At 44.8% G+C, this 22,330-nt stretch overlaps 1 protein-coding gene across 1 annotated transcript in view; it reads left to right on the forward strand.

Annotated features, from left to right (window-relative positions):
• OTOA (otoancorin) overlaps nt 1–21,874 on the forward strand; it is a 60,232-nt gene extending 38,358 nt beyond the window's left edge. Inside the window, exons 21-28 of the mRNA XM_036826172.1 lie at nt 2,852–2,981; nt 6,065–6,252; nt 8,006–8,161; nt 14,075–14,217; nt 14,432–14,568; nt 15,457–15,554; nt 18,576–18,771; nt 21,291–21,874. Coding sequence (XP_036682067.1) covers nt 2,852–2,981; nt 6,065–6,252; nt 8,006–8,161; nt 14,075–14,217; nt 14,432–14,568; nt 15,457–15,554; nt 18,576–18,771; nt 21,291–21,361 — 1,119 coding nt within the window. The 3' untranslated portion in view covers nt 21,362–21,874. The remainder of the gene's footprint in view (nt 1–2,851; nt 2,982–6,064; nt 6,253–8,005; nt 8,162–14,074; nt 14,218–14,431; nt 14,569–15,456; nt 15,555–18,575; nt 18,772–21,290) is intronic.
• The last annotated feature ends 456 nt before the right edge of the window (nt 21,875–22,330 follow it).

Here is a 22,330-nt window from a genome sequence, read left to right on the forward strand (position 1 = left end):
GTTGCTAGTCTTCACCTAGAACTCAGAGATAACTCTTTCCTCCTCCTTTTATACATATAAATTTTAACAAAAATGAACAAACAGTACCAACCCCGAAAGACATAGGCATACATACATTTTATAGATATTATCAGACGGTAATGATGCACCATCTAACAGTCCCACAGAGAAATAAGTATGCATATTTCCTACATCTTGGCCAGCATTAGGTATTATCACTTTATTTTATTATTGACAATCTGATGGGTGAAAAACAATATATACTTATGCTATTGAACACATATTGGGTTAGTACTGAGATTGGGTATTATTTTATATGATTCTTTGTAGAGACTAGTTGGGCTAGGGATTAAATTTATATGAGAAGCTGCTACAAGCATACCTCGGAGATATTATGGGTTGGGCTACCGACCACCACAATAAAGTGAATATTGCAATAAATCAGGTCACATGAGTTTTTTTGGTTTCCAAGTGCATATGAAAGTTATGTTTACACTATACTGTAGTCTATTAGTGTGCAATAGCATTATGTCTAAAAAAACAATGTAAATACATTAATTAAAAAATACTTTATTGCTAAAAAAATGCTAACCATCATCTGAGCCTTCAGTGAGGTGTCATCTTTTGCCAGTGGAGGCTCTTGTCTTGATGTTGATGGCTGCTGTCTGATCAGGGTGGTGCTTGCTGGGGTGGCTGTGCCAATTTCCTAAGATAGGACAGTGAAGTTTGATGCACAGTGAAGTGCAACTTCACTAATGATTCCTCTGCAGCATGCAATGCTGTTTGATAGCATTTTACCCACAGAAGAACTGCTTTCACAACTGGAGTCAGTCCTCTCAAACCCCGCTGCTGCTTTATCAACTAAGTTATGATTATGTAATATTCTAAATCATTTGTTCTCATTTCAACCATCTTCACCAGGAGTAGTTCCATCTCAAGAAACCACTTTCTTTGCTCATCCATAAGAAGCAACTCCTTACCCCTTAAAGTTTTATGAGATTGCAGAACTTCAGTCACATCTTTAGGCTTCACTTCTGTTTCTAGTTCTCTTGCTGTTTCCACCACATCTGCAGTTACTTCCTCCACTGATGTCTTGAACCCCTCAAAGTCATCCACGGGGGTTGAAATCAACTTCTTCCAAACTTCTGTTAATATTGATGTTTTGACCGCTTCCCATGAATCACGGATGTTCTTAATGGCATCTAGAATTGTTAATCCTTCCCAAGAGGTTTTCAATTTACTTTGCCCAGATCCATCAGAGGAATCATTATCTATGGCAGCTATAGTCTTAAGAAACGTATTTCTTAAATAATAAGACTTGAAAGTGAAAATTATTCGTTGATCCATGAGCTACAGAATGGATATTGCGTTAGAAGGCGTGAAAACAACATCAATCTCATTGGACGTCTCCATCAGAGCTCTTGGGTGACCAGGTGCATTGTCAATGAGCAGTAATATTTTGAAAAGAATCTTTTTTTTCTGAGCAGTAGGTCTCAATAGTGGGCTTAAAATATTCAGTAAACCATGTTGTAAACAGATATCCTGTCATCCAGGCTTTACTGTTCCAGTTATAGAGCACAGGCAGAGTAGATTTAGCATAATTCTTAAGGGCCCTAGGATTTTTGGGATGGTAAATGAGCATTGCCTTCAACTTAAAGTCACCAACTGAATTAGCCTCTAATGAGAGAATCAACCAGTCCTTTGAAGCTTTGAAGCCAGGCATTGACTTCTCCTCTCTAGCTATGAAAGTCCTAGATGGTATCTTTTTCCAATATAAGGCTATTTATTGTAGCCATCTTTGTTAATTATCTGAGTTATATCTTCTGGATAACTTGCTGCAGCTTTTACATCAGCACTTGCTGCTTCATCTTGAACTTTTATTTATAGAGATGGCTTCTTAAGCCTCACGAAACAACTTCTGCTAGCTTCAAACTTTTTTCCTGTAGCTTTCTCATCTCTCTCAGCCTTCATAGAATTGCAGAGAGTTGGGTTTTGCTCTGGATTAGGCTTTGGCTTAAGGGAAGGTTGTGATTGGTTTGATCTTCTATCCAGACCACTAAATCTTTCTCCATATTATTAATAAGGCTGTTTCGCTTTCTTATCATTTGTGTGTTCACTGGAGTAGCACTTTTAATTTCCTTCAAGAACTTTTCATTTGCATGCACAGTTTGGCTGTTTGGTGCAAGAGGCCTAGCTTTCAGCCTGTCTCAGCTTTTGACAAGCTTTCCTCACTAAGCCTAGTCATTTTAATTTTAATTTAAAGTGGGAGCCTTGTGACTCTTCCTTTCACTTGAACACTTAAAGGCCATTGTAGGGTTATTAATTGACCTAATTTTAATATAGTTGTGTCTCGGAATAGTGAGCCATGAGGAGAGGGAGAGAGATGGGAACAGCCTATTGGTAGAGCAGTCAGAACACACACTACATTTATTGATCAAGTTCACTGTCTTATATGGGCACGGTTTGTGGTGCCCCAATTACAATAGTAACGTCAAGGATCAAGGATCACAGATCACAGATCACCATAACAAATATAGTAATAATGAAAAAGTTTGAAATATTGTGAGAATTACCAAAATGTGACACAGAGACACGAAATGAGCAAATGTTGCTGGCAAAATGGTGCCAATAGATTTGCTTATCACAGAGTCGCCACAAACCTTCAATATATAAAAAATGCAGTATCTGCAAGTGCAGTAAAGCGAAGTGCAATGAAACGACGTATGCCTGTATAAAGAAAAAAAAGCAGTGGGGGCAGTGAAGCAGTGTTCCAGTTTACACTCTAAGTCTGTGTTTCATGTGCTTTAATTATTATTCATTCCTCCTCTTTCATCTTCGCTGCCCTGCACAGTTTCCTGACATCCTTCAACAGACAGCTTCCAAGATGGCTGGGACTTTGCCCCCCAAAGAATTCCTCCAGGCTGTCTTTGAATCTGTTCGGAACAGCAGTGAGGAGAGCCCCAGCTCTGACCGCAGCCCTGGTGAGTGTTTCTGGGGGTATCTGAGCCCGTGTCGTGGCAGCAGTGTTTTGGCTAAGAAGTCCCTGGCTTCAAGAGGACTCCTTGTCCAGGGGACTGAATGCAATGTTTGCAAAGCAGTAGAGTAGCAAAAATCCACAGGGCATAGAATTACATCTTTTTTTTTTTTTAAATAAACTTATTTATTCTTTTTTTTTTTTTTTTTTGGCTGTGTTAGGTCTTCATTGCCGCGCCTGGGCTTTCTCTAGTTGAGGCAAGCAGGGGCTACTCTTCTTGTGGTGCGCGGGCTTCTCATTGTCGTGGCTTCTCTGGCTGCAGAGCACGGGCTCTAGAGTGCAGGCTCAGTAGTTGTGGTGCACGGACTTAGTTGCTCTCGGCATGTGGGATCTTCCCGGGCCAGGGCTCGAACCCATGTCCCCTGCACTGGCAGGCGGATTCTTAACCACTGAGCCACCAGGGAAGCCCAGAATTACATCTTTGTAAAGTGATTTGGAATCACATCTTGCACTCCTTACCCAGGCCAGTAGGTTTAATGGGTGAACATGTGCAACAAACATTTCAAAACAATTGATTTAAGGACCAAGATGGCTGTGTGGCTATGAATTGCTGTGCTGGGGCCAGGCTGACTGGATTTGGATCCCAGGGCTGCCACTTATGGGCTGTGTGACTTTGGGTAAGCTCTTTAACCTCTCTGTGCCTTGGGTTCTATCCTCCGTAAAATGGGGATAATGAATATCCCTACCTCATTAGATTATCGTGAAGGTTGGTGGGTTTTAAACCTATAAACATGTGCACAACAGTGCCTGGCACGTAGGAAATGCTCAGTAAGTATTAGATATGATTACAAGTATTATTGTGCACCTACTGTGTGCAGACTTGTGCCAGGCTGGAGGGGACAAAGTTAACCAGACCCAAGAATAATTGTAATAATAAAAGTAATCTGTGCTTACTTTCTTTCCTGCAACAAATAATTTTTGAGCACTGACTGTGTGAACAAAACAAAAACCCCTGCCCTGATAGAGCTTACTTTCAGATGGGGTTGGGGGTAGCCAGACAATAAATTACAGACATAAGTGAAGTACGTAGTATGTTGTGTGATGAGTATCAAGAAGGAAAATAAAGCAAAGGACAGGAGTCAGGGAGTGTGGGATGTGGGGCTGTAATTTGAAAGGAGAACACGGTTAAGGAAGGGCTCACTAAGGTGACGTTTGAGGAAAGACCCAAGGCAGTGTGGCAGTGGGCCCAGTGGGTGCCTGGAGTTAGAGTCTTCTGGGCAGAAGGAGTGTGACAGGAGTGGGGGAGGAAGGAGGAATGAGGCGCAGTGTGGCTGGAGTGGGGTCTTATCTCCTTGTAAAGGAGACCCTAAGGTGGGGTTTCATGGCGGCATCGAGCACGGAAATGTCATGATCGGACTGATGTTCACCTTGGGTCGTCGCCTCTCCGTGCATTGTCTCGTCCTCAACTCTGTCTATGGGGTGGGCAGTATGCTTTCTCCCATTTAGCAAAGGAGAATGAGGTTTAGAGGGATTGAGAGATTTGGCCAAAGTCTCAGAGTCAGTCAATGGCAGCTCTTGGAATTGAACCCAAAGCAGGTGATGTTCACCGCTAGCCCATACGGTCCTCGCCGCCTAGCGGTCCGGTTGTCATATCGCTGTGCTCCTTCTCTCTGCCTGTGGATACGTGAAAGTAAGACTTTCCGCCCTTGGGGGAGGGTGCGCTTATCTCCAGCGCTTAATTGGAGTTTTCTTTAGTTGGTTCTGGGTATTAATTACTGCTGTGCTTATAGTCATTAATGGATTAGCAGAATTACTACTTGGTTCCATTTTAGTTAATTTTTGTGTGTGTTGATTCATTCAACGAACATTTCCTGAACACCTACTATGTGTCAGGCCCTATTCTAAGCCCCAGGAATACAGAGTGATAAGACCAAGTCCCTGCTGTACTTTTAAACCATTCTGTTCTCTAATTCTGTACTTTCACTGAATCCTGCTTTCATTGGAAAGTGGGGCAAAGGGAGTCTAGGAGAGATGGGTCTTTTGTCTCCTCCAAGTGGGTTGTGATAAAGATGTTTGAGGACCAGACATGTACCCTTGACCTGGTCCAGTTTTGCCTCTTGATTAGAGTCCAGTGAATTTCCATTTAAGATGCAGTGAAAGGGCCGTGGCCACAAGGCCTGGGAAATGCCCAGCCCCGGGTGGCGCTGGTGAGTCTGTCAGCATCAGGGGTCGTCAGCTCCTAAGATAAGAAACCCAGGATTGCTCTTAAAGCGAAGGTTTTCTCTCAGGTTGGGCACATCTGGGCCAGCAAAGACAATATCTCATTTGTGTGTTGCTGAGAAAGTGGTTTGACTAGGCATGGTTCAGCTTACTCAGGACTGATATGGATGGGTTTCTCCTGTTGCCAAGGAAAATGTAACAGACCCATTTCTCCTCTGTCCTGGGATGGGAAGGCCATAGCCTCCACCTAGATTTTTATGGAGGGCAAATCATCTTCCCTTTCCACACTTAGATAGGCGCGCCCCTTCCTTATAATTCTGGAAGCCTTAACTCTGGGTTGCAAACTCAAATGCATGGGGTGGCTATGGCAGGTAGCATAGTAAAAATGGCTAACACGTATTGAGTACTTACTGTATACCTGGCACTGTTCTAAGTGCTTTATAAATAATAACACATTTAGTCCTCGCAAAAATTCTATGAGGTAATTTTATACTCATTTTATAGACTAGGAATCTGAGGCACAGAGGGGTTAAATAGCTTTGGATTTGAATCTAAAGCCAGAACTGTTCACCACCACCTCCTATTGCCCTCAAGGCAATTAGCAGTCCAGTCATAATGATGCAAAGCTCCTACTGTGTGTGTGCTTGTGGCTTTGCAAAAAGTTGGCATTTCCATGATTTCGTTAGGAAGAAATGGCACAAGTGGGATTCAAACTGGTCCCTGAGTCCCTGAGCTCAGTTTCTACCCTACACTACTTCTCATGGATAAATCCGATTGGAGAACAACATTACTCATTTCAATAAAGAAACAGACTCACATTTCCTGAAATTCTCTTTCCTCTGTTCCTTCCTCATGTCGCCCATTCCTCAGGTTGCCATGGAGTCTTGGCTCCCTCCTCCAATGACATTATCAAGCTGGCGGAAGCCAACGCCTGCTGGGCCCCCGAGGGCCTGCTCTGCCTGGGGGAGGATGCGTTCCTCAGGAGCGTGGAGCTGCTGGGCGCCGTCAGGAGCTTCAGCCCAGCTCAGCTGAGGACCCTGAAGGAGAAGGCAGTACAGGTGAAGCCCATCTCAGGGAGGAAGCACTCACAGAGGGAAACCCAGCACAGGGGCCCAGCCCTGCCGTGCACAGACCCTTCTCTTTCACTTTCACTTGGGTCATCTTGTTGAAATCTCACTGCATCAGTTCAGAGCCATAGTTGTGATCTCTGCACCGGAGAGATTTCTAGCTCCTCCCTCTCAGGGAATGAGATGTGTCCTGGCCGGGAATGAGATGTGTCGGCATCTAAGGTACGCTCAGTAAATCAAATTCCGTGGGTGCTCTGGTGCCTCTGACTGAGGTGGTTTCCAGGAATTGTGCCTTTTCTTTCTCCACTCGGAGAACCCCACTGCTGCTTGCAGGAGGTTTTCTCAGAATCTGTTGCAAATTCACCTGAAAACAGAGCAGAAAGGAATAAAAAGAGGACTAGAAGTAATTTGCCATCTTTATAAAGATCACTTTGAGTGGCTTGTTTCAGCTATTAGGATGGTTGTGGACTATATAGTTACCCTTGTGGGGTTAAGACATTAAATTCCTTAAAATGATAACTCTATTTTTAAAAAATTAATTAATTAATTAATTAATTAATTTTTTGGCTGTGTCGGGTCTTTGTTTCTGTGCGAGGGCTTTCTCTAGTTGCGGCGAGCGGGGGCCACTCTTCATCGCGGTGCGCGGGCCTTTCACTGTCGCGGCCTCTCTTGTTGCGGGGCACAGGCTCCAGACGCGCAGGCTCAGTAATTGTGGCTCATGGGCCTAGTTGCTCCGCGGCATGTGTGATCCTCCCAGACCAGGGCTCGAACCCGTGTCCCCTGCATTGGCAGGCAGATTCTCAACTGCTGCGCCACCAGGGAAGCCCATAACTCTATTTTTTATATGAGTAATCCAAGTTTATTGTAGAAAAGTCAGAAAATAATAAAGAAGAAAATCAGTCATAATCTTTTACCCAGAGGTAAGCACTTGCTAATGTTTTGGTATGTTCATCTGAAGCTTCCCAGACTTCTGTGTATGTGTGTAAAATATATTTATATATTTCATACATGTATTTCATAGATACGTATATATGCTACAAAATATAGCATCACAGTCACATACTATTCAATAGCGTGCTGTCCACACCAACAGTGTATAGTGCATATTTTTATATATCAGAAATATAAATCTATATCAGTATTTTAAATAGCTATATAATATTTCACTTTATGGCTGGTTTTTATTTATTTAACCAGTTGGTAGACTTTTAGATTGTTTATTTTTTTAAGGCCTCAAGGTGCATATTTATACATATTTCTTTGGCCACTTGTCTTATTATTTACTTAGGCTAAATTCCCAGAGATGGAATTTCTGAGTCAAAGAGTATAAATATTTTAAAAGCTTTAGATGCATGTAGCCAGATTCCCCTCTAAAAAGCATGTACCGATTTACATTCTCAACACCAACAAATGAGGGTATCCTGTACCCCATATCTTTCCAATTCTTTTTACTCCTCGTCCATATGCTCAGCCAATTTAGTATTCTTTGATTGTTGTTAACATACATTTCCTTAATTATGACTGAGAATGAACTTTTCCTGTATGTTTATTTCTTCTTTTGTGAATTTCCTGTTCATGTCTTTTGTCTATTAAAGAAATAATAGATGTAGTCATCGTTTTCTTCTTGATTTATAAGAGAAGTTTATATATTAAAGAAATTTACCCTGTGTCTGTTTCAAATGCTGTCAGTTAATGGTCAGTCTAATCTGGCTTGTCTAATCTGGCTTTTTTTTTTCACCTGAAGGTTTGGGACACGCCTTCTTACTGGAGAGAGTACCATCTCGCCTCCCTGGGGCGCATTGTTCTGGCTCTTACTGAGAGTGAGCTTGAACAGCTGGATCTCAGCTCCATCGACACTGTGGCTTCCCTCAGCCAGCAGACAGAGTGGACCCCAGAGCAGGTAAGTAGATGTTGCCGGATCTTTCAAATATTCTACTTCTGTCTTAATTTTGTGTATATTTTCCTTTACATCCTAGAACATACTTAATAGTATTTATAATAGTAGCTTTAAAAACCTTTCCTGCTAATTCTATCATAATTGTCATGTCTGAGACTCTTTCTGTTAGCTAATTTTTCCCGTAGTTATGGGTCATATTTTCTTATTTGCAAGTCTAGTAATTTTGACGGGCTGATGGGCATTGTAAATTTTACATCTTTGAGCACCCACCCAATTTAGTGGTACTCCTTTAAAGAGTACTGGGCTTTGTTCTGGCATACACTTAAATTACTTTTCGATCAGTATGATCATTTTGAGGCTTCCCTTTGAGCATTATAAGGGTGAGTCTAGACTGAGCTTTATTCTGTGGTTAATTTATCCCCATCACTGAGACATGATTCTTCTGAGGACTCTATCCAATGCTCCGTGTATTTCAAGACCTCTTCTCTCCGGCTGGTGGGAATGTGAACTCTTTCCAGCTCCATGTGAGCTCTGAGAATTGTTCAGCCTATGGCTTTCTGATGCCTTTTTTGATATTTATGTGGAGTTTCATTCCTTGTATGTGATCAGCACTTAGCCAGACTTGAGAAGACCTCTTTGCAGATTTCTGGAGCTCTCTCTCTCTCTCTCTGTGCAGTTTCTTCCTCTCCAGTACTTTGCCCAACAAATTATAGGATCCCTGGCCTCTCTGAACTTGGATATCTGTATCCTCAACTCAGCCTGACCGCTGGGCTTTTTTGGGTTCGCTATCCTGCTCCATAGCCTGGAAACTGCCTCTGGGCAGAGAGCAAGGGCAATTGTGGGGGCTCACCTGATTTGTTTTCCTTCTTCCAGGATTATAGACCTGTGCTCCCTGTTGTCCGGTGTCTAAATACAGTTGTTTCATATACTTTGTTCACTTTATGGTGAGAGGGTGATTCCTGTGTCAGTTAATTCTTCACAGGCTAAAGAAGAAGTTCCGTCCAGAATTTAATTGTTTCAATTGGGAGGGAAGTTAATCCACTGTATTGCTAGAAAGGGGAGTCTTAGCTGCTCTGTGTTAACTTCATTCTCAGGCAGCCCTCCCTCAGCTGTTGTTTTCAGCACTAGGCTTATGCATCATGTAATTAGCAACCCCAGAAAAAAGTGCCCCTTTCTCATTAATTTTTGAAACAGTCCCAGCATTGACTCCAATCATGCAATTGCCCGGCCCTAAACTATCTGGTCAGGATTAGAATATGTGGGTTGGCCTGGCATACACCAGGGGGTGGAATCCATCTCACCAGGGACATATGAACTGAGGATGGGGAACGCGTGTGTCGTAACGATCCCCAAAGATGTCCACATCCTCATCCCTGGAACCTGTGACTATGTTACCTTATGTGGCAAAAGGGACTTTGCAGATGTGATTAGGTTAAGGATCTTGAGATGGGAGATTATCCTGGTGGGCCCAACGTAATCACAAGGGTCCTTAGAAAGGACCACAGATACAGAAGGCAATGTGACAGTGGAAGCAGAGGGACAAGGGACACACTGAGAGATCTGAAGGTGCAGTGCTGCTGGTTTTGAAGATGGAAGATGGGACTCCGAGTCAAGGAATTCAGGCAGCCTCTAGAAGCTAAAGCAGACAGGGAAATGCATTCTCTCTAGAGCCTCCAGAATGAACACATCTTGCTGACCCATTTTAGGACTTAAGACCCCCAGAACTGTAAAAGAATATATCCGTATTGTTTCAGGCCACTGAGTTTGTGGTAATTTGTTACAGCAGCAAGAGGAAATGAGCACAGGTGGTTCACCAAAGGAAAAGCATGGTGTTATCAAAGGGAGAATGGATGCTGGGCAAGCAAAACCAAGGCATGTCCCCTACTCTCATGAGCTTTTTGTAATCAGGATTGCCATGTCACATGACTCTGGGTGGCACCATTCAAATAGAACATGGTGTGAATTGTGCCCCCCTGGAGTTAGGTAACATGGAGGGTCCTGGCCATAAGAATTAAGTGAGTTAATACATGTTAAATATGGTGAACAACGCCTGCGACATAGTAGTCAACAAAAATTAGTTGTCTTCACTGTTGTCATCAGCATATTGTCATCCTCACACTTCTTCTCTCTGGCAGTTTAACACCTTCCTCATTTGCAAGGTGAGGGGGTTGGACCCCCAAGTCCGCAGTTCCTTCCACTCTGACATTCTACAATCCTGGGGTTCCGTGACACTAAAACTGGTTTTGACTGGTTTGAGAAGTGCCACATCACACTTCCAATATTAAAATCATTCTATTCGCAGTCTGGGAGAAAACAGAAAAATATATCCAACTTAGAAACTAGAGTATCTCTTTCCCTTTTTATCAATTTTCAATTCCCATGGATGGCAGTGAGATTTATCAATATGTTTGAAGAGGATATGAAAACCAACATTTGCATATATCATTTGCAGTCAGTTCCTCAACTTTAGCTCCCAATCAGACGCTTAAATGCGTGTTTCTAGATTAATAGTCAGACCTGGTGGAACTACATTAACAGATAGTTCAGCTTAAAAACCAATATAAAGGAAAAAAAAACTATTATAGAAGCCAGAGGGATGAACAGAGATTGAAATCTTACAGCTATTCACTTTCCAGTGGTTAATATTGCCTAAAAGTGTTGGTGTTAATTGTCTTGGAATCATTACAGATACAGTGCTCCAGTCACTCAAGGAAATATATTTTGGCTTATCACCTTGCAGGCTGAGCTTGCATTTTCCAGGTTCCAGTGGCAAGGACAATTTAATATCACATCTTCAAAGTAATTTTATTTGAATTGTATTTTTGCACTTTCATTTTACAATGGGCATGCCTGATGGTTGAGGGGCACAGATTGCTATGAGTCGATGAGTGAAACCTGATTATGAAGACTTAAAAAGAAAAGTTCAAAAGCTAACTTGAATATCCATCTTTCCTTCATCCCCAAACATCTTCACTGGCTCTGAAGTCAGACTGCCCAGGTTGTAATCCTAGAACCATTGTCTACTAGCTGTGTAACCTTGGCCTAGTTACTTAACCTCTCTGTGCCTCAGTTTCCTCATCTGTGAAATAGAGATAATATTAATATTTACTTCCTAGGGTTGTTGTGAGGATTAGATGAGATAGTATGTGTAAATGGTCAAAACAGTGTTGGCATACAGTAAGCATTCAATAAATATTAGCTATTATTATTTTGGATGCACATTGCCATTCAAAGACATTTAAATCTAAACATTGTGTTACTGAAATTCACTTACAGTACCTGTGAGCTTTGTAATCATTGAGGGGAAACTTCATGAAGACACTGACCAGTCCAATTTGCAGAGACGTGGGAAGTCTCTCTGAAGCCAATCCATCACATGACGGCAATAATCTGATGCCATTTCAAAGGAGTATATATTGCCTACAACTTCTATAGCTCACTCACTCAGATGTTCATTCATTCATTCAAAAAGTACTTATTCCGAAAGTACCCTAATGTGGGCTAGGCATTGTATCAGGTACTAGGGATGCAGGAGTGAACTAGCTGGATATGGTCATTGTCTTTGGAGATTCTACTGGGTGATACAGACAAAAAGTTGAGTGATCAAGGTGAAACATTTAATAAATTTTGATAAGTGATAAGCAGAAAACGGGCAAGGTGCTCATGGAAGTAGTGCAGAGGGAAGCTACTTGGGATGGGGGAATCCAGGAAGTCTTCTCTGAGCAGGTAGCATTTAAACAGACCTGAGGGATAGAAAGACAACAGCCACGTGAAAAGTGGAATCCTATTGCAGCGTTTCACAATCTTTGCCAATACTTTTTCTTAACACTGGAGTGATCTATAGTGTGTGATGGGATGGACTGACATTAAAGGGCGATGGGAAGATTCACTGTATCCCTGTGACCCTCACTTCCATTCAGGAGATGTTCATCCTTGGAGGTCTCCTCCCTATCTTTGCCTTGTGAGCTCTGGCCCTTTTGTAATCTTCTGCATCTGCCTCCATGAGCCCTGAGGAGCCAGACAATTATACGGCTCATCTTCAAGAGATTGGCTTGGGTCCTTCCTCAGGTCCAACATATCTGGATCAAATTAATCAGGGTTAATCCAGTTACAAGTGACAGAAAACCCAGCTCAAAGTGGCTTGAACAAGAATGGAATTGACTCGCATAACTGAGAAGGTCAAGGGTGGAATTAAGGTATGGCTGGATCCAGGGGCTTCAACACTATTGTCAGGAATCCATCTCTCACCAGTTTTTGACCCTGCTTTCCTTTGTGTGGGCTTTGTTCAGAAGCAGTTTCTTTCTTTCTTTCTTTCAAATAAATTTATTTATTTATTTTATTTTTGGCTGTGTTGGGTCTTCGTTGCTGCGCGTGGGCTTTCTCTAGTTGCATTGAGCGGGGGCTGCTCTTTGTTGTGGTGCACGGGCTTCTCATTGTGGTGGCTTCTCTTCTTGCGGAGCACGGGCTCTAGGCGCACGGGCTTCAGTAGTTGTGGCACGTGGGCTCAGTAGTTGTGGCGCACAGGCTTAGTTGCTCCGCGGCATGTGGGATCTTCCCGGACCAGGGATTGAACCCCTGTCCCCTGCATTGGCAGGCAGATTCTTAACCACTGAGCCACCAGGGAAGTCCCCAGAGGCAGTTTCTTTCCACGTGTTGAGTTCTAGCAGATTGAGGTGTTTGTCCTTCCAAGGTCCAGTCCACAGTAAAGAAAGCTCTTCTCTTCTAATTGCTCCAACCAAAGTCCTGGTTGGTTTTGACTGGATCACATGCCTAATCTAGAACCAGTCACTGCAGCCAGGCTAAGAGACAAACTGACTAGGCCATAGCATCACCTCTGGAACTCAGAATGCAGTTAGCTCCAATTGAACCACATGAAGTGAGAGTGTAGGAGGTCTGGCTCTCCAGGGAAAGTCATGAATAATGAATGGTCACTATACTAAAATTACAGGGACACTACACTACACATCAGCCCCTAAATCAAAGCTCATTGAAGAGATTCCTGTGTGGTTTTTTAATGCCAAAGGATTTAACGTACTACTCCCTGGAATTGAAGAGTGAGAGGCAAACCTATTTCAGGGTAGATTTCACGAAGGTAACATTTGACTTGAACTCCCAAATAAAAGGATGGTCGGATTTTAACAGTTGGGAATGCAGGAAGGGCATTTCAGATGGAGGCACTGACTTGAGTAAAGGTGCAAAGGCAGAACATTACAAGGTTTTGTCAGAAAGTTGTGAAAACAGATGCTGGAAAAGTCTGGATCCTGATGCAGAAGAACTTAAATGACCAAACTATGTGAAGGTCATGAGTGATGAAGGGAATAAGCCAGCAGACACAGACACAAGGTATAGGTGTCTTTTTTATTTTTTCATTCATTCATTTATTTATTTATTTTTGGCTGTGTTGGGTCTTCGTATCTGTGTGAGGGCTTTCTCTAGTTGCGGCGAGCGGGGGTCACTCTTCATCGTGGTGCGCGGGCCTCTCACTGTTGCGGCCTCTCTTGTTGCGGAGCACAGGCTCCAGACGCGCAGGCTCAGTAGTTGTGGCTCACGGGCCCAGTTGCTCCGCAGCATGTGGGATCTTCCCAGACCAGGGCTCGAACCCGTGTCCCCTGCACTGGCATGCAGATTCTCAACCACTGCGCCACCAGGGAAGCCCATAGGTGTCTTTAATATTGGTGAAGGATACAAGAGCTTCACGGCGTAAAGATGCCTCCATAGATCAGGGGACATACTCCGTAGAAGCAGCACCTTCAGGAGGTTAACCTGGATGAGTGGCTGGGATGATTTGGGGTGGGCAGTATATTCAGAGGAGCAGGGTGGGCGATCAGTCAGGAGGCTGGCTCCAGTATCCCCTCAGACCTTGGGGTCTTGATCATCCCTGGATAGTTCATTTCCTATCTTCCCGCATTTTTATAGGCTAAATCCATTCTGCAAGGGTTCCTGGAGGATTCAGGCTATAGTGTCCAGGATCTGAAGAGCTTCCACTTAGTAGGACTTGGTGCAACCCTGTGTGCCATGAACATCACCGAAATCTCACTTATAAAGATCTCAGAATTCAGGTAACCAAAACACTAGTGTGCAAAGTAGCAAATGATTGATTGGTTCGTTCATTCATTCATTCAGCAAGATGTTCTCTGCTGAGCTTTGCAACCTTTCTGGGCTAAAATAGGGAGTGAGATTAGCTGGATCCTTTTTTGGTGCTGAAACCTTCTGCATATCTTTTTTTGGCCGGAGCGTCTCCCAGGCTCACACTACATCCTCCCTCATAACCAGGGTGGTGGTGGCCAGAATTGGGACCCTGCTCTGCAGCACCCACGTCTTGGCAGAGTTTAAGAGGAAGGCAGAAGTTGTGTTTGGGGGGCCCACCGAGTGGTCCAGCTCTGTCCTGCAGGAGCTTGGGACCATTGCAGGTAAGAGACACCTTGAGCATGCCTTTCTCTCCCTTTCCAACCTTAAATCTGGGGACAAAAACAAACAAAATAATGAAAGAATCAGGACAGAAATAAAGATGCAGACGTAGAGAATGGACTTGAGGACACGGGGAGGGGGAAGGGTAAGCTGGGACGAAACGAGAGAGTGGCATGGACATACATACACTACCAAATGTAAAACAGATAGCTAGTGGGAAGCAGCCGCATAGCACAGGGAGATCAGCTCGGTGCTTTGTGACCACCTAGAGGGATGGGATGGGGAGGGTGGGAGGGAGATGCAAGAGGGATGGGATATGGGGATATATGTATATGTATAGATGATTCACTTTGTTATACAGCAGAAACTAACACACCATTGTAAAGCAATTATACTCTAATAAAGATGTTAAAAAAATAAAGATTAAATAATATAGTGTTGAAAAAAAAAAGAATCCTTGACCACGTGTAGTGACTATCTATAGAGTTATGGTTGAACCTAGATTTCATGACTTGAAGTTGCAGAGGGTGGGGTCTGCAAGTCTGCTTCTTAAACAAGCTCTCTTGGTAATTTTTGTGTAGCTAAAGTGGTTTAGAATGTTATTTAATTGGCTCCAAAATAGATTTATACACAATTTGAAATTTGTGTAAAGTGAAGCTCCTTCTGGGCATACATTTCCCTGTAGGAGACCAATCAGGGTTAATGTGACCCAGATTTTTTTCCCTGAGTTGATTAAGGAACCTAATTCCCCGGTGTGATTTTCAGGGACTTTTGTAAGGAAAGATGTTTGCCTAGAACACGCAGATCTGTACATTATGCGGCACCATTAATAAAACAAATGGAGTTCTGATGGCTTGAACTAAACCCTCATGATTCCTTTTTCACCCCAGCTGGATTAAGTAAGGAAGAGCTCCGAATGCTTGACAAGGATTTGATGCCATATTTCCAGCCATCAGCAATCAAATGCCTTCCTGATGAGATATTCAAAGTAGGTACTCAGTTCCTCAAGGAGAATGGGAGCTTGACCCTATTTCAAATCACACAGGGAGGCAGATGGTGGGCCTTGGATTCTAGGGACCTGCAACCAGCCTTCTGCTAATAGGGCCAGAGGAGAGCTGTGTGCCAACAGCGGATAGATCACAAGATAATTTTAGGTGTTTTTGTTTTTTAAGTATTTTTTTCTTCAATTTAAATTTATCTTTTAATTGTATCTATTTTTACGGTTTCCTTCTCTTCATCGCCACTGGTACTGATTTTCTATTTATGATGGTATGACAGGTGCATATTCCCTTATCCAAAACCCTTGGGGGCATATATATATTTCAGAATTTGGAATTTTCCAGATTTTAGGAAGATCACTCTGTGAATCTACAGTATGGTAACTTAATACCTTCAGCAGTGTCTGGGGAAGCACCTTGTAAGCAAATGCATTAATATGTCCGTGAAGAAATCTGTGACAAATCACACTAATTGGAATAAATAGAGACTATAAATGGTCTCACATCAATTTAGGTCAGATTTTGCTGGCAGATAAGTTTGTCTTAAACTTTGGAAAAAACTTTGTTTTCTGACTCTTTTGGACTTCAGAATTGCAGATGAGGGATAACATTTCCTGTATAACATTTCCTTTTAAAATAAATTTAAGTAAAATATTTTAATTGATTTTAAGAAAAGTGTTAAGGAAGTCACAGTAGGACAGGTGACAAACAGCTATGGAAGAAATTGAGAGGGTTGAATTGGATCAACTGAGGTTAGGGAAGCAGGGTATCCAGTGAGAGGTCCTTCCTTCCTGTCACGTACAAGATTAGGAGAGGGTTTGGTGGGGACAGTCTGTTCTGATGAGGAGTGACACTGGTGTTCTTGCCTGCTGTGTAACTTGGAAACACATTCTGTCCATGAAAACTGGATAAGGCACACACAGGAGGCTAGACAGACTCCCATGATGCAACATCATTGGTTCATTTTAAGAAAGAGAGCGGACCTTGAACCACTTCAGCACCCAGGACAGTTCCCAGCACAGAACAGGTGTGGCAGCTGTTTAGGGGAAATAAGTAAGTCATAGTCCTTAATGCCATTGAGCTTCTCCTCTGGGGGCTCTGCATGGGGTAGGCAGCTTGGTTCTTGATGCTGGCATGTTGCTGAGCACTTTCTCCTGGTCTTGTCTGGAATGCAGTCTGTAGCTTACCTACTCCAAAAATTCCTAGTGGCCACTTACATTGTGGTAGGCTCCAGCCTAGGCGCTAGGATGTAGGCTCCAGGCTGGTGCACCGGGGATGCACTGGTGAAGGGGTATAACACAGTGCCTTCAGGGGCTTGAAAACTAACATAAGGGAGTGCAGTCGCCTGGGTAGGGACTGAAGTGAACTGGAGAGCCCTGTCTAAATCTGGGGAAGCTGCTTCTCATCTCTGGCACATTGATGCAGTGTGACAATGTGGGCCAAGTATTGCTGGATCTTCCTTTTTATTTAAGAATCCAGAAATCTCATTTTCATATGAAATCTCCTGATAATTAAATGTTGGCAACCACTTTGAATCTATATTTTAAAACACAGTGCAATAGGCCTAGAGATTCAATCTGGCCTGTGGGTTGCAAGCAGCAACATTGGAAAAATAGATAATTTTTATAATGCAGACTCTATATTAATGGTAGATGTAAGGTGTAAGCCAGAAGAACATGTCCTCTGTGTGTGTGCGTGTGTGTGTGTGTGTGTGCATGTGTGTGTGTGTTTGTGGTGAGAGGGGGGAGGTGATGCTGAATTTTGCAGGACGGGTTAGCTAGGTGGAGAGGGAGGAACAGTGTTCCAGGCAGAAGGAAGTGCTGCCTTCTGGGGGCTGCAGATATGGACCTCCATTCTCCAGGAGTGAAGTGTGCCAGCGCAGAGGATGCTGGAGAGGTGGGCAGGACCAAGAGCCCTCATTACCATGTTCAGGAGCTTGAGCTGTGGCCTGGAGAGGTGGCAGGGAAGGGTTCTAAGCAGGGGAATGACATGATTCCAGAGAAGCATCAACCTGGATGGGAAAGAAGGTGAAGGAGAGAAGAAGATGGGGTGAAGGAGCAGAACCCCCTTTCTCAGAATCTTTGGGGCGCTTAGAAAATAAGCAGGATGACTTTAGAGGCCCCTGCCATCCCATCTCATTCCACACCCACTGGAACTAGTCACCAAGCCCTCTCTAGGATGGAAGCGACTTCAGAAAACATCTTGTTCAGGGCCCTCAAAGGACTTCTGCTCTCGGCAGAATTTCCCATTTCCGGTGTCCATGGCAGACATCACTAATAGATTACTGTACTTCCCCTTTGCTGAGCCCTCACAGGACTCACCAGCAAGGGTGAGAATCACTTAGGAGACGAGTTATCTGTGCCATCCCACATCTAGTCCAAAAGCCCAGAGAGGCTATGAAACTTGCCCAAGGTCGCACAGCTATTATGTGACAGAGCTGGGACACAGATTCAGGTCTTTGCCTTTTAGGTGTGTGTTTTCCCCTCCACATCAGTGTTTCTCAGGTGGGGGACTTGAAGCATTGGGGGTGGGGTAGGGTGGGTACCTTGCACTGCATTAAACAACATTGTCACCTTTTCACCTCTCCTTTACTACTGATTACTTGAAGGAGGAAGTCTCGATTTGGAGCTAAAATGTATTTAACACCTCTATAACACTTAAAATCCCCTCTTTTTTCTGTTTTTAAAGAGGCCTCAGGTTCAGACATTGTTGGCCAACACATATAGCTACAATGCAACAGTGTTGTTTTATTTATTATGGCATATTTTAAATGAGTACTTTTGCGAGTCATTCCAATTTTCCGTTTTTGGAAATTTCCATTAAATTCTTTTCATTTTAAAATAAGTTTATTTTAGTAGTGAAAGAGTGATCTGATTTTAAGTAAAAATCCTAAAGAGGAGCACAAATGGTATATGGGTACGACGGATGTGTGCGGGTCCTGGGAGGATGGCCGAGGTTTGGGAAAGCCGCGGAGGGGCGCCTCTGAGGGCGCTGGCCCCTCTCCCCTGCAGGAGCTGTCCGCGGAGCAGATCGCCTCCCTGGGTCCGGAAAACGCCGCGGCCGTGACCCCAGCCCAGCGCCGGCAGCTCAGCATGTTGCAGCTGCAGAGCCTCCAGCGGGCGCTAGATGGCGCCAAAACTCGCTCCTGGCTGGACGAGCCTCCGAGCGCCAGCCCCACCCGGACCCCCTCCTCTCTTTCTCCTCCAGGTGAGCCGGACAGACCCAGCCCGGTCCCCCACTCCTAATCCCTTTCCTAGTCTCTTGGTCCGCCCTGCCAGACCTGGGGCAGCGGGAAGGTTCCTAAAATTCAGGGTGGGCTCTCTGACAGTCCTTGGAGATCCTGCATTCCCAGAAAAATCCAAAGTCCCTACCGAGCACATGTAAATGATTCTCAACTCCAGAGCACTTTAAAGTCAAGGGGGGAGCTTTTTTTTTTTTTAAACTTATTTATTTTTGGCTGCGTTGGGTCTTCGTTGTTGCGCATGGGCTTCCTCTAGTTGCAGCGAGCGGGGCTACTCTTTGTTGCGGTGCACGGGCTTCTCATTGCGGTGGCTTTTCTTGTTGCAGAGCACAGGCTCTAGGCGCGCGGGCTTCAGTATTTGTGGCTCGTGGGCTCAGTAGTTGTGGCTCGCGGGCTCTACAGCGCGGGCTTCAGTAGTTGTGGCGCTCGGGCTTAGTTGCTCTGCTGCCTGTGGGATCTTCCTGGACCAGGGCTCGAACCCGTGTCCCCTGCATTGGCAGGCGGATTCTTAACCACTGTGCCACCAGGGAAGCCCCACCGGGGAGCTTTTAAAAACTGCCAGTCCCGTGGACCCCACCCAGAACCCACTGAATCAGAATTTCTTAGGACTTAAGTCCTGTCGGTGGTTCCTTTGCTTCTCCCTCCTCGCCGTCCAGTATTAATTAATAAATTCAATTGACGTATACTGGGCACCTATTAATACTATGTGCCAAGCCTGCAGTAGGAGCAGGGAATACAGAGGTGAGTAAGGCAGGTAAGGCTTTCTCATAAATAAAGAAGATTTCTAATCTGGTAAGACCAGGGGAGGAAAGCAGCAGAGGATGGTGGTGGTGACTAAGAGCTGAGCTGAGACAGAGGAGCCGGGAGTGTGGCTTTCCTTCCCGTCTTTCCTCCCTGCCTGTCTTACTCTCCCCTTCCCCTCACTCTCCCACTTCTTTGTGCCTTTCTGTCTTTAGTGAGCACCGTCTTTGGACTAAGCTGGTGCTGGGCTCTGGGGAGGCAACTGTGAACCAGCCAGGCGTGTCCTCTGTCCTCTCTGAACTCCCAGTCCAGCGTGGGGGTGAGGGAAACTGCTGCACCCCGGCGACCATGAGGCAGTACGAGGGGTGCTGTGAGGGGGGACACAGGCCCCTAGGGAATGCTCGGGAGAGGCAGCTACCTAGGCTTGGGAAAGTGGGGAGCGGCCTTGGAAGCCTCCAGAAGACAGTGATTCCTAAGCTGCAGACCAAGAGAAGAGAAGATGGACCCAGCCAGGTGGAGAATGTCCCAGGTAGAGGGAAGAGTGAGTGCAAAAACCCAGAGAGCAAAGCTTGGTGCTTCGCTGTCTCCAGGTCCGCCCCAGCGTCCCTTGGGGATAGCAAACTGGGGGATGCCCAATTTCTGCAGCCACAAGTGGCCAGACATGGCACCTGCAAACCGGAGCCACGCCCTTTGACTTACTATTATCTTAAAGCCTTTTCATTGAAATATAATATGCATACATTTAAAAGTTATTTTAAAATGTTAGTGTTTTGTGTGTTATATAATGCACACAGTAGGCAATGCACCTGGTTTAAAGTACGAAAGGTCTGAAAAGGTGTGCAGTGAACCATCTCCCCCATCCCCTGTTCCTTAGTCGCCCAATTACCCTCCCCAGAGGCAGCCAATGTTACCAGCTTGTGTATCTGTCCAGAGATACTCTATGCATATCCATAGTTCATCCCTGCACTTTTACAAAACTTGTTATACACTTTGTTCTGTGCCTTGCATTTTTTACCTGACAATATACCTCGGAGGTAGTTCCATATCCGTACCTAGGAGCCGTGCAATTGTTGTTTTTCTGGCTACGGCATAACTGTATTTAACTAGATCTCTGTAGACGACAATTCAGTTGTTTCTATTTTTATATTGTTATGAACGATGCTGCGGCGGATGACCTTATATACCTTGCATCCGTTCAAGTACACCTGCAGGGTAAACTCTTCCAAGTGGCATTGCTGGGCCAGAGGGTTTGTGCATTTGTAATTTTGATGGATGCTCAACCAGGCAGGAGAAGCCTAGATTCCTTCTCCTTCCGTTCACCCCACGGGCCTGAGCTGGTGCTGGCAGCTGGGTGAACCCTTCCTGTGGGCCAGGCACTTAATCTCTTGTTCCGTAAATTTGCTTCATTATCCGAATCATCTGGGAGTGATACTTAAAAATCCAAATTCCTGGGCCTGGTACCAGACTTGCTGAATCAGAATTTGCATTTTTAGCATTCTCCCCAGGTGACTCTTATGATTAAGGCAGCTCTGGTAGTCGCTGATTCACACAATCTCATTTAATTCGCCTTTCCGTCCCTTGCAGTTTGGGGTCATTATTCCCGTTTAGGAGTTGAGCAAACCAAGGTTGGGAGAGATCTAGTGAGTGGTTCAGGGAGAGGCGCGGGGAGCTGGCGTGGTGCGTCCACCCTCCGCGGGCTGCTGAGACCTCCTCTGCACTCTTGTCTTGTCTTGTTTCCTTTTAGGAGCCTGGGTCTCCCAGAGTTTTGGGCTGGGCTGCCCTCTGCTGGTCCTGATGCCCAGGCTCGTGTGGTGAGCGGCATTTGCGCATTGCCCTGGGGCCCAGGCAGCTGCCCAGGGCACGTGGAGACCGAGGGCGCTGCAGACGGTGGGAGTCCCGCACCCCGACTCAGAGCCTCAGTGGGGGCAGGGAGACCCCGGGGCCTTGGAATTGAAGAGGCGCTAAAAGGAAGAATAATTGTTGAAAATGATCTCACACGTTCTTAACCTGGCTTGTGTCCTCAGCAGGGAGGCATTCTCAGCCTCATTTCAGTCTCCCTAGTTTTCCAGCTTGGAGACAGAGAAGCTGGGGAGGGAGGGGTGTTTCCTGTCAAAGCATGAAGACCTTAGTACAAGTTACTGCCCTCCCTCCAGAGGGAGACGCCGGAGAGGAGTGGGTGCAGGCAAAGGCGCCGTTTTCGCCAGGGCCTGATTCGGCTTCAATTCTGGCTTAATTTCCCTTCCTTGGAGCTACGGGGCACATTGGATTTCTCTTTCTTAGATACTTCGCAGAGCTGAAATAAATGAATCCCGCAGCAGACGCCAATATTCCTGCCTGATTGCTAATTGATATTTTTGTGGGCATTGCATTGTTTGGAAATTAAAACAGTTAACATGGCTCAACGTTAAATCAATTTTTAAATACATTTTCCAGGTGCCTTCCATTTCCTTGGGAGGCAGCTGAATGAATGGCTGTGGAATTATCAGTTAAACTTTCAAAATACTCCTTTCTTGATGGAGGTGGTGGCTCTTCTTGTTTTAAGTTGCTCTGGGCTTTGGGGATGGGTTGAAATAAAAGAAAATAAACTGTGCAAGACAGTCACTCCTGTGATTATGGCACAGCAAAACAAACGCACCCACTGGCCCAATCCTTTTGGAGGCTGGGATGGAGTTACCTCTGGAAATTCGCAGGATGCTCTCGGCCTTTGGCTCAGGAAGGCAGAGCTCAGGAAGGGGTGCTTTGCTGCCTCCCAGGTGTCTCAAATTCAGCCAACAAAGTAGTTTC

Source organism: Balaenoptera musculus, chromosome 15 (assembly GCF_009873245.2).
Source record: "Balaenoptera musculus isolate JJ_BM4_2016_0621 chromosome 15, mBalMus1.pri.v3, whole genome shotgun sequence".
NCBI lineage: Eukaryota > Metazoa > Chordata > Mammalia > Artiodactyla > Balaenopteridae > Balaenoptera > Balaenoptera musculus.